This window comes from Carlito syrichta, unplaced genomic scaffold, assembly GCF_000164805.1.
Source record: "Carlito syrichta isolate Samal-C Ts95f unplaced genomic scaffold, Tarsius_syrichta-2.0.1 Scaffold90604, whole genome shotgun sequence".
NCBI lineage: Eukaryota > Metazoa > Chordata > Mammalia > Primates > Tarsiidae > Carlito > Carlito syrichta.
This window is the reverse complement of record NW_007034700.1, coordinates 54934-68276: the sequence shown is the minus strand read 5'-3', so window position 1 is coordinate 68276 and position 13343 is coordinate 54934. Positions and strand designations below refer to the sequence as shown.

The window sequence follows — 13343 nt, the reverse complement described above, 5'->3', positions numbered from 1 at the left end:
GTGAGGGGGGGTGAGATATCCAAAGGTCGAGAGGTTTCCCTTACTTTGCTTCTGGACATGCTCAGGAGGTTACGACAGGTCTCAACCTCAGGGATACAGGGAACTGTTTTCAGAGAGCACCTCATGATCCCACCAAGACAGTGGCTTTGGTAGACCATGAGGTTTCTGAAGGCAAGGGCTTCTCTCAATTCACTTCAACAACCTGTAAGCACTTACAGTGTGCTAGGCACTGGGAATACCCTGACCAAGAGCCCCCACCCTCACCAGGCTTACAGCCACACGGGATAAAGCAGATACCAGCTAGGCGATTATACCGGCCCTGGATAATGGTAGGTTGAATAAAAGAATAAATACAGAGTGGTGGCAACAGCGAGGGCCAGTTAACTTTAGGGGAGTTTGAAATTCTTTTGCCAGAGACTCAATAACGTCAAGCACCCTCGCTACTTCCCCTTCCTGACTTCACCAGCTACCTCCTTCTCCCCCAGCTTTACTGTTTCGAGAAGGGAGACTACACTGCTCTTTGCCTACACGCCACGTCAAGTCCTCTGGAAAAAACCCCAAAGCGCATGGCTCTGCTAGTGGTGAACTCTGCTGAATTTATGGGATCCTGATGAGCATGTTTACAACAGGATGAGGTGAGGCAGAGAACACAAGGTTTTCTCATTATTGATAGGATTCTGGAATTCTCCACCGTGGTTTCTAAGTCATTAGATAGGTAGGAGCCTGTTTCTTTGACTTTAAAGAATAATATTAAACTCTGGATGAAAATGATGTCAGAGTTTCCTAAGTGAAAGTCTGGGAGGCAGGAACAACTCTCATTCAATGCTGGTTTTTGATGCAGCAGCATGAATACAGAGGGATGGTGGCTAAAGAGGCAAGGACCTGTTGTTCCCTCTTACATTACTCAGATGCAGCCATTCATTGCTCTTTGCTTACAGCAGTCCTGTCCCATCAGCTTTAACAAGGGAGTCAAATACAAACACAAGGAGAGGTGAGAGTAGGAATTCCTGAGCAGGAAACGCAGGACACATGTGGGCTATGTGAACATCATGACTTGGGAAAAGGACAAAGCACTGCTATGGCTTCCTGCGCAGGAATACAATCACAGCTGTCTCTCAATCCCATAGGCTCCCTTACATTAATGTGTGTGACAGTGAGTAGTGAGTGGAGGGTGGAGGGTGGAGGATGGAGAATGAGTATAGCAGGAAAGAAAGAGAAAGAGGGCAGGAAGAAGAGGAAGAAAAAGGATTTTAAAATGCCCCAATGATTTGTATCCAACTCAGTAAGAGGATGGAAGTGTTGGGGTAGAGCTTAGCAGCCCAGCACTCACACCATTCCCTGCACAGCAGAAGTCAGCTTGGCAAACCTTGTTTGAGCATCTACTTTTGCCAGACCCTGTGCTAAGCCACTGTGGTAATCAATAAATAATTGTTGCACTGTAATGACAATTCTCCTGTTCTTATGGCTCTGCCAATAATAAAATGTACCTGTTGGTAGTTTCTCAACTGCTACAGATACTGAGAGAAATCCTGTCTTGGTCTCCAAGTGAATAATAAAATTAGCCTAAATTCTTAAGCTGGTGTTTCTTAGCTTGGAATACTTACAATCTGTAGGTATTACCTGCAATCTCAAAGTATGTGCTACAAAGCTTAAGTATGTTCTATCAGACAATAACCTCAATGGTAATTAAGAAAAAAGGAATGAATAGAGGTAGTGGGGCAGTTGGAAGCAGTTAATTCAATATTCTTTTTACTCAATACATTCTCAAGATTAGTCTAGGTATGGTCTAACTCCTTGCATATAAATGGGGAAATTACCACCCTCAGGAAGTTCCTTTCTAGGGATTCTCTCACCACTGTGACCCCCCCCCCACAAACAGAGCATAAGTGATATTGGACTTAAATGACTAAAAAAAATTACCTGGATACCTGGATAATTTTGAGTTTCCCTCTCTCAGAGACTCTGGTTATTGATAGTTTAGCCTGGATGTCTGATCTCTGAAGAATAGCAATTTGAGGCCTTAAGAATAGTCTAGTTCTATAACAGGACAACATAGCTAATTCAACATAAATCAAATGAAGATACATGCAGAGTCAGTAGAATCTTGTGAGAGAAGATCTGCCACGAAATTTACCTCCAAAGAAAGCAAGAGGAGCCTGGAATATAGACCACAACTGGAAAGAAAGCCAATATTTGCTAGTGGGACTGTGGTCTAACAGAAAATCTTCAGATATTCCTCAGCATGCCAGGTTGTGTCATGGAGAAATTAACCAATACAGAGACTTCAGGCACTGACAGCAACATAGTCGTGCTATGATTCAACAGTGGTTGCTCTTTCCCTGTGGCATGGAGTGCCCAAAGTAAGAAGCTTACCTAGTCACACATCAAATATATTTATGGATATGTGGGGGTGTTTGAAGAGAGACAGAACTAGGTGTAATCAAAACGCACTGCACATTCTTCCTTCAGGGAAAACCAAAAAGGAAAAGAGGAAGTTATGTTTTGGAGTAGAAGCCATGAGGGGATTCCACCATTTTACATCTTTGCAGTCTTCACCTCGTTCCTTCATGTCTTACAAGACCCCTACTGGCTGTTCGCGATGATGATGACAGTGGCTTCTTGGGATCCTCCAGCCCACCCATGATGCTCCTTCATGCTTCTCCCCTATCTGTGTATAAGAAGGGCAGCAGACTCTCCATGTAAATTTGTGAGAATCTGTGATGCTTATTTCCATAACCAGTAGGCTCTATTCCTAAAGTTCAGAGACAGTTTTTGCAAAACTCAGCACAAGGAATAGGAGTTATATTTACCATGCACACTACATTTTCTATCTCAGTAGCTTGGACTAATATCAGAGGGCACATACCTTCTACTAGTGTGTTTGTCACAACACTCATTATACTGTTGATTCTGTCCTTTCGTCCATAGGATGCCAGTTGGTCCATAGAAACTAAAAGAGATCCAGGGCCTTTCTTCTTAATTTCCACCTCAGTTGTAGCCTAAAAAAAATAAAAAAAGGGTGAGTAAAGTCTTTTAAATTTACTGGGTCTTAAGATATATAGTCCAGAGTGTGATCTTCATTACGTTTTTCAACTTTGACCCTATAGTCCTATTCACTTGAAGAAGTAGAATGAAACAAATTGGCCATGAATCATCCTCAGTTCTGTAGATGAAAAGACCAAGTCACTTAAGTTTGTGCAAGAATGAACCCAAGAATCTGGCTAGGACCCAAATACCTTACCTGGTTAATTCTAAGCATAGAGTAGAAAGACCAGATCCCCTAGGGGCACTGACACCAGAAGTAGAGCTTGAGTTTTCCTGTCCTAATCTCTTATTCACAGCATTTGGCTGGAATTGGTCCATAAGATAAAATGAGTTAAATTCACTTATATCTGAAATTTCATTAAGGTCAAGTCCCTGATCACACTGAATATTATAGATGCTGTTTTTTCCCTGGGTGGGAGCATCATTACTCTAATGAACTTCTCCTTCCAAATGCCTAAAACTTGGGCCTTGCTGAATGCTAGCAAGCGGAAGTTCTACTCCAAATTGCCTCCAAGCCACTGTAAGGAAGTGCAGTAAGAATTTACTGTCTTAATTAAATACATTGCATCGCATATATTTATCTTGCCCTTTTACAATTTTATGAATTAATCTGTAATGTTCAAATTCCCAACCAAATAAAAATGGCAAAAAATCATCAGATTGTTATTACATGTGAAAATCTAGCTTTCTAGTTACCATGCTCTACACTGTAAAATGTCACTTGTAAGAAGAAGCCATGTAAACTTGGCTTCTTCTTCTAAGATGGTGAAGGCAAGAGGGCAGAGAAAATTAAGATCAATTAAACTCAAATCCCTCAGAGAACAAGGAAGAGACATGTTTGTATGAGGCTAGAGAAGTATATATCTGATCAGAATGACCAGAATGACCCTGTTTTGAACAGAAAATAATTCCCTCTGGAGAGCTACATAAAAAAGTCCTTCTGTTCTTATACAAATGTTTAGATTTTAAAGACTAAACAGAAGAAAGTTCCCAGCAATTTACAAGATTTCTCTTATCAAAGTGTTTCATCAATCTATAGTCCTAGCTACTTGGGAGGTTGAGGCAGAAGGACTGCTTGAGTCCAGGAGCTAGAGACCAGATTGAGCAACATAGTAAGACCTCGTCACCAAAAAAAAAAAACAAAGGTATTTTATCAGACTGCTTCACTAATTCAGGCATTTGGTTCACCTTAGAGTTTCATTTGTTTGGCAAGATACAGAAAAAAATGGAATGAAAAAATAACCGATTTTCTTGGGAATGCCTGGCTGCCTTACTGTACAGCATCTGCATATATAAGAAGAATTTGTAACTCATTCTCTCATTAGGTCTATTATACTCATGACACTTAATAAAGTAGATTAAACTACTAAATTTAAAAATTTACAATCATCTAAAAATGAACAAAGAATGACTCCATACAATAGACACTTATTTCTGTCATTGCATTGATCCTAGATTTTCACAGATCTGCCTTCTATTGATCTACGGATCATGGTAGATAATTTTTATAACACTGACCTCCCAGTTGCTATAAGACCTGATGGGCCAGCTGCCACATCAAGGAATATAAAATTGCATTTAATAAGGTTTCAGTACTAAGTGTATCTTATTGTTTTCTGGATTTGCTAACTATAACAAGATATAAATTCTTCAGACTTTAATAACATTAATCAAAAAAACCAAAATGAATGAAAATAGTCTAAAAGATCTAGTCAAATCATTAGATTATCACTTGATCATCCTTATTTGAAAGTGAAAATAATTCTTTTTTTTTTTTTGAGTTGGAGTCTCACTCTGTCGCCCAGACTGGAGTGCAGTGGCCGCTCCCAGCCCCCGCAGCCTCGACCTGCTGGGCTCTGGCAATCCTTCCACTTCACCCTACCAAGTAGCTGGAACTACAGGCACACGCCACCACGCCCGACTAATTTTTTTGATTTATTGTAGAGATGAGGTCTCGCCAAGTTGCCCAGGCGGTTCTCAAACCCGAGGGCTCAGGCAATCCACTCACCTCAGCCTCCCAAGGCGCGGAATTACAGGCTGAGCCACTGAGCCCGGCTGCGAAAATAATTCTTCAGTTGGGTTAAAAAAATCCACATAAATTAAAGAAAAATTCACTCCCAAATTTAATATTAAGACAAAATAATTGTTATTTATAGAAAATGAAAGTAAACCAAGGCAGAAATATGCAGAGGCAACTTTTACAACAGTAAAATTTACTCCATAACTTCTTTATCATAGAATACATCTTAATTTCAAAAAAGAAAGAAAGAAGACACTAAGAACAAAAAATTTCAAAGTCCATTCTTAGGGAATTCTAGAAGACAAAAAGAGAAATTCATTGTTATCTTTCCTTAAGAATGATTTTCTAGCATAGATCCAAATAAATGGTTCTATCAAAAAGTCTTGTGGTAATAATAAGATACTCAGAAAAATCCCCACATATTTGTAAATTAAACAATAGACTTCTAAGAGTCCATAAAAAGAGAAATCATAAGGGAAAGTATAGAACAATTTATCTAAATCATAATGGAAACACAATACATCAAGATTTGTGTGATGCAGGTAAACCAATGGCTAGAAGAAACTGTATAGCTTTAAATTCTTATATTAGAAAGTTAAAGATGCAAAAATTAATGTGTTACACTTCTACCATTAGAAGCTAGAAAATGATCAAATTAAATTCTAGATAAGTAGATGAAAGGAAAAAGTAAAAATAAAGTGGAAATGAATGAAATAATAAATAAACAAACAAGAGACAATAAAAAAGTAAAATGTTGGTTTGTTAAAAAAATTAATAACATTATAACTCCTCTAGTAAGAATGATCAAGAAAAACAGAGAAAATACAAATTATCATGTTCAGGAATGAAAAAGGGAACACTACTACAAATTCTAGACATTATTAAGATAATAAGGATATGCTGTGAACAGCTTCATGCCATTTCAACTTAGATGAAATGGACAAATTTATCAAAATACAACTTGTTAAAACTGACACAAGAAGAAATAGAAAATCTTAACAGCCCATATTAACTTAAAAAATTGTAATTAAAAAAAAACCTCACCACCAAGAAAACTCCATGTCTAGATAGCTCTACAAGTGAATTCCATCAAAAATTTAAGGAAGAAATAAAACCAACCTTACACAAATTCTTCCAGAAAACAGAGGATAAAGGAACATTTCTCAACTTGTTTTATAAAACTAACATAGCCCTGATACTAAACCTGACAAAAACGTTACCAAAAAAATTAGAGACCAGTTTTTCTTATAAACAGAGATGTAAAATCTTAACAAAATAAGCAAAGAGAACTCAGATATATATATGATAATGCATTATGACCAACAACAGAGTTTATCCCAGGAAAGCAAGGTTAGTTTAACATTAGGACAAAAAGTTAATGTCATTTATCACAGATGCAGAAAAACAAAATTTAACAAAATCCTACACCTCTGCATGATAAAATCTCTCAGCAAACCACAAACAGAATGTAGCAGTTTCAATCTGATAAAAGACATCTATAAAAATCTACAGATAACCTCATATTTCTTGGTGAAACGTTACATTATTTTCCTCTAATATTGGAAAGAGAGGATATGTTTTCATTACTTCTTTTCAATTTTGTATCTCTAGATAGTGTAATAAAGTAAACTAAATAAAAGGCATAAAGATTGCAGTTGCTATACTCACAGAAATTATTGTGTATATAGAAAATCCTATGGAATTTCCCCCCAAAACCTCCAACCCTAATAGAACCAATAGGTTCATTTATGAAGGTCATAGGATGCAGGGTCGATATACACAAATCAACTGTATTTCTATACTTTGGCAACATACTTGAAAAATAAAAAATTTAAAAATTATATGACAGTACAAAAAAGTATCAAATTTATGACAGTATCAAATACTAAGAAATAAACCTAATGAAAGATGTGCCAGTTCCTCACTACAAACCATACAACTCAAAAGAAACTTAAAAGAAGACCTCTTAAGAAGGCTGAGGTAGAAGAATAGAAGATCTAGATAATGATGAACAGTACTACATTCGTAGACTGTAAGACTCACTATAATTAAGATGTTCACTTTCTCCAAATTGAGTATGATAAGAGTTAGTGAAATCTCTATCAAAATTCTAGGCTTTCTGGAAGATATTGACAAGACGATTTTAAAATTTATAAGTACATACAAAGGCTCTAGAATAGGAAAATAATCTTTTAAAAAGATCAAGAATTAACCCTTAACTGTACCCCACAATTTTATGATAAAAAATATGTTTAAAAATAAATAAATAAAAATAAATAAATAAATAAAAAGATCAAGAATTGCAAAATAATCTCTTGGAACACTTTCATTATCTTAAAAATATTTTTTGTTCATAGGGCACATACTACCTAATTTCAAGAATTAATATAAATTTACAATAATCAAGGCAAATGTCTACTGGCATAAGCATAGACAAATAAATATATCAAGGGAACAGAGGAGAGTCCAGAAATAGACCCACCCACACAAACATCAACTGATTTTCATCCAAGGTGCCATTAATTCAATGGAGAAAGTCTTTTTAACAAATGGTGTGGAAAGATTGGATATCCATCCAGGTTGACTCTACCTCATTTCACATAGAAAAATTAATTTTAGAAAAATCAGGCTGGGTTCAGTGGCTCAGCCTATAATCCCGAACTTTGGGAGGCTGAGGTGAGTGGATTGCCTGAGCCCGCAGGTTCGAGACCTGCCTGGGCAACTTGATGAGAGCTCATCTCTACAATAAAAATCAAAAAATGAGCCGGGCATGTGAGCGCGTGCCTGTAGTTCCAGCTACTCGGAAGGCTGAGGCGGAAGGATCGCCGGAGCCCAGCAGGTTGAGGCTGCGGTGGCTGGGAGCGGCCACTGCACTCCAGTCTGGGTGACAGAGTGAGATCCCAACTCAGAAAAAAAGACAAATCAGAGATCTGAATGTAAAATTCAGAATCACAATTCTTATAGAAGTAAAACATCTTCACAACCTTGGGGTAGGTAAAGAGTTCTTAAACAGGATGCAAAAAGCAATATGATAATAGGAAAAAAAGCTGATATATTGTATTTCATCAGATTTAAAAATGTTTATACTTGATAAAGGACTTGAATTCAGAACATATACAAACTCAAACAACACAATAATAAAAAGACAACCCAGTAACAAATGGGCAAAACATTTCGATAAACAATTCATTAAAGAAAATATATGAGGCCAGGAGTTGCTGCTCATGCCTGTACTCTCATCATTTTGGAAGTCCAAGGGGGAGGATCATGTGAGGCCAAGAGTTCGAGACTCGTCTGGGCAACACAGTGAGATCCCATCTCTACTCAAAAAAAAAAGCTGGGCATGGTGGCGTGTACCTGTAGTCCTAGCTACTCAGGAAGCTGAGGTAGAAGGATAGATTGAACCCAACAGTTCAAGGTTGCAGTGAGCTCTGATTGCACCACTGCACTCCAGCCTGGGTGACAGAGTGAGACCGTGTCCCGGCCACCACAGCCTCGACCTGCTGGGCTCCAGCGATCTTTCCGCCTCAGCCTTCCAAGTAGCTGAAACTACAGGCGCGCGCTAACACGCCCAGCTAATTTTTTGATTTTTATTGTAGAGATGAGGTCTCACCAAAAAAGAAAAAGGACACACAGGAAAACCACTATTTCATCATCAGGGAAATGCAAATTAAAGGGACAATAAAGTAACATTTTATACCCATTAAAAAGCTAAAATTAAAGACTAACAACATCCAATGTTGGCTAGAATGTGAAGCAACTGGAATCCTGATATAGTGTTGGTGGGATTTAAAAAATGGTGTAACTATTCTGGAAAACTGTTTAGAAATTTCTTACACAGTTAAGCATACATTTACCCACATCACCCAGGAATTTCACTCTGATATATTTATCAAATATAAATGAAAACATTTCTCTACCAAAAAAAGCTGTATAAGAATGCTCATAGCAAGCTTATTCACACTAGCTGCAAACTGGAAGCAGCCTGAATGTCCACCAACAGAATAGACAAATACATTAGGGTATATTATAGAATGAAATACCACTCAGCAATAACAAGGAATGGGCTACTGTTACACAAGACAACATGAATGTATCTCAAACAAGATACCTTGCTGACTGAAAGAAGTCAAATAAAAAATACACATTGAACGAGTCTACACACATGAAAGAAATCGAGTCTGTAGTGATACATGTCAGAAATGTTGCCTGCAGTGAAGGAGAACGACTAGAGAGGGGTATTGGGAGGGTACCCTTTAGGAGAGTCCTGTGGTAACGAGGGGTTTGGAAGACAATCCCCCACTGTTCAGAGCTCCTTTTCCATCTCCTTTTTACCCACAACTTCAGTTAACTCTTGGGTAAGGATAACTCAATGTACTACTGCAATTTGATGCTGCAGTAACATTCCTTTGAGAAGAAATATAAAATGCAGAGTGTATAAATATGTATTAAACATTTTATGTATTGTAGAAATAAACAAAGATCAACCAGATGAGAAAAGTATAGGCTATTTGTTTAGAGTTTGCTATGTTGAGGGAGTCAGTCACTGTCACTGCACTGCCACTAGCATTGTGGCAAAGATTCAAAGACAGGCAGAGGAGTAGAGAAGTTTCATAGGGAAAAAAGGCAAGGGCTCAGGTGTGCCCTGACTCAAGACTGTTGGCATGGGGAAGCGGTAAGGAGGCTAACTAGAAGGGGGACGACCATATGATTGGTTAGGGGTGCATGTGTGGCTTTCTCTGGGTGGACCTAAGTTGGAAATGGGAACAAAAATTAGGTAAGTTGTCAGTTATTGATCAAGTCCTAGCCATCTGGCGACTACTGTTACAGAAGTTATTACTTAGCTTCCTGGATTGTCACTAGAAGATAGCAATCTGGTTTCCTACAAGATTTACTTGTAGCAGGCAGGCTTCTTAGACAGTTTATTGTAGATTGGGGGTGGGGGCAGGTCATGGATCAAAATTCTGTTTTATATATAGTCTAGTCATTGTCCATTTGCAGAAGTGGTCTTTTAGTATTCATCAAATCAGACTGATTTATTGAGAGTTAGAAAGCAAAGTATATTCACCACTGTTAACTACCTAAAATGACATACACTAAAACTGCCTCTGAAGCTCATCACTTAAAAAGTGCTAAGAGGGGGCTAAGATGGTCTCCAGCGAATAATAAATCTGTACTACCAGGAAAATCTAATCTGTTAAAAGCAGGGTACACAGAATACCAAGATGAGTGGGCAGTACCTCCTCTTTGGGTGAAGTTTTGAAAGCTGGAATTCAAAGGCCAGATTCTTGGCTATTCTTTCTTTCTTTCTTCTTTCTTTTTGCAATTAAGAAAACTGAGATAAAATGCATATAATATAAAATTATTTAGCTATTTAAAAGTGTACAATTCAGTGGCTTTTGGTATAGTCACACTGTTGTACAACCATCACTATTATCTAATTCCAGAACATTTCCATTGCACCAAGAGAAACACATTACCCTGTTAGCAGGTGCTCACAACTCCCCTCTCTACCTAGTTCCTAACAACCCACAGTCTGATTTATCTATGAAATCTCTATGGATTTACTACTTCTAAACATTTCCTATAAATGGAATCATATACTACATGGCCCTTTGTGCCTGGCTGCTTTCACTGAGCATAATGTTTTCTAGGTTCATCCATGTAATAGCATGTATCAATACTTCATTTCATGGCTGAATAATAAATATTCCATTGTAGGAATGTAACACATTTTGTTTATTCATTCACCAGTTGATTGGGCTGTTTCCACTTTTTGGCTATTGTAAACAATGACTTCAAGATTATTCATGGACAGGTTTCTGTGTGACCATATGTTTTTAGTTCTCTTGGGTATATATCTAGGAGTAGAACTGCCGGGCCATACTTTAACTCCATGTTTAACTTTTGAAGAACTGCCAAATAATTTTCCAAAGTGGCTGCACCACCTTACATTCCCACCAGAAATGTTGGATATGGATTCTTGTGTCAAGACCATAGACAACTGAAGGGAAGAAAATCTGGAGTTGACTCTCTCCTGGGTAAAGCAGCTTCATAGTCAGCTTCCACCTAGAACTGCACTTGGGATTCTGCGAGGTCTGCTATGTATGGTCTCAGCTACCTAACTCTCATCACCTGGGAGTCAGCAGTCTTCTTCCTTCAACCATGTTGAGACTCAAGAGCCAGAGGAAAGACCACATACCCTTTCCTTCCCCTTCCCTGTCTCTTTAAGGTTTTTGTTTTTTGTTTTGCTCCTGTAAATGGAGGTGCATGGTTTTTTGTTTTGTGTTGCTGAGGAATGGAGGAGAATTAACAACATTTTAGTCAGGAGACTCTGTTTCTCTTGAATTCAGCCTGCAAGGAGACTTGGGGCAAAACTGTCAGTAGCAAAGGAAACAACTGAGAAACTTAATTATGTTCTTTGAAAATGAAACTCAGTACCAGTTTGTTCCATTTCTTTTAACCCAAATGACATTTATTAGAGCATTTAGCCACTGACTTCCAACTTAAATTGTAGCAGTCCTTCTCAAAGAGATGTCCTACGACACCTGCAGATGGCAGATTCTGCCCACATTTCTGTAGATCTGCCTGAGGAAACTCAAGTGCTTACTGTTTCTAAGTTGCTTTCACATGGAAACATATAACAGGAAATTTATCAGCCAGTTACCTTTCTTGGAACTAAAATTTAGACAATTTTATAAGTATCTTTAGAACCTAGTTATTAATCAATTCCCTGTTCAAACCTTTCTTAAACTTCTGTAATGTTTTGCTTTAAAATAACTGTATAATAATTTATCTTTCTCAAACAAAGGATCTTTAGAATCTTAGAAGAAGCCCCACCCTCTCCAAGTCAAACAATTTTGTATTATCTACTTCTCAGGGATAAAAAGGCAAAAAGAAGTATAAAAAAATTAATGGAATTTGGCTTTCTGAGCACCAAGAATGGTCACATATTATGCAATACATCTTACATGTGAAGCATATTATATATGAGTAATATTTATGCTATTACAGTTAACCCTCACAATAGCCTTATAATAAAGGGTTTAAAAAAAATTTTTTTTCAGAGAAGAAAAGGAGCTCAGAGAGGTTAATTTCCCAGGTTCACATTAGTATATTAAGAACTTTGGAGCTAGTGTAGTTAATGGTTGAAGCTCTGGAGTACTTGGATTCAAATCCTAACTCAAGTGCTTACTGTGCAATCTGGGACAAGTTACTTTATTCCCCTGCCTTGCCTTCCTCCTCAAAAAAAAGGTAGATAACGGTAGTATCTATCTCATAAGGTGGGGACTGTGAGCTACATTTAGGTAATATTTAAATGAGATAATGTTTGTGCATCTGTAAGCTACTTCAATGTGATTTTCGAGTTACATGAATTTTTGGATTGCTAGTGGTACCTGCTTTATGATTGAAGACTAATGACTCTTATCTATTTTTATAGCTCAGAGATGGAGACACAGGAAAGAGTTCCCTTATTCTCTGCTTCAGCAAAAAGCAAAAGTGCAAATTCCCAAATGATCAAAAAAAATCACACTCAATCACAACTGAATAACTAATGAAGACATAAGAGTTTTTGATGAGACTACCTAATGAGGTGATGTCTGAATGTTTTCTCTTACAGCCTATTTCTTAACTTGAGCCTGAAGAAAAAAAAAAATATATGGCATATATATATATATACCTAAGCACAAATATTGTGTGAGACCAGGCCGTGGCTCCCATACCACTCCAAGAAGCATGAGTCTACATAACTGCAGGCATTTTCGTGGCTCTGTTAAGCCTTGGCTGTGGACATACCAAAAGGCTTAATAGTAAGAATCACTACATTCTAGCCCAAAGAGGTATGATGAACAATTAATACCTCTTAAGTGTTACGATATTAAATTGATAAAAAGTATTTAATTTATTGCATCCTTCTAAGACAAATAACTGTTTTCCTCACTTTCTAAAGGAGTTAACATTTAAGCTGTCAGGAAATTATTTTTAGCATCAGAAAGACCTAGGTTTAAGTTTCATTTCCTCAAGTCACTAGATCTCTGAGCTTCATCCGTTAATAGGATAAAACCACCTACCGAATAGGATGGTTATAAGAATTAAATGAGATCATATATATAAAGTGCTCAGCATAGTATAGTAAATATAGTAAGAACTCAATATACAGTAGCTATAATTATTATGCTCAATGTAGAAAACTGGAAAGAACAGAAAAGTATAAAGAAGAGAAAAAGACACCAATAAATTCTTCTTCAAAAGCAACTACTTTAACTTTTAACCAGTC

At 37.4% G+C, this 13343-nt stretch overlaps 1 protein-coding gene across 9 annotated transcripts in view; it reads right to left on the bottom strand.

Moving 5' to 3' along the window:
- The window catches only part of SCN8A (sodium voltage-gated channel alpha subunit 8), a 115508-nt gene that overhangs the window by 52580 nt on the left and 49585 nt on the right, over positions 1-13343 (bottom strand). For all 9 annotated transcript variants that reach the window (XM_008058608.2, XM_008058600.2, XM_021712551.1 and 6 more), the window contains one exon: positions 2867-2999. In XM_008058608.2, the coding sequence (XP_008056799.1) occupies positions 2867-2999 (133 nt within the window). The remainder of the gene's footprint in view (positions 1-2866; positions 3000-13343) is intronic.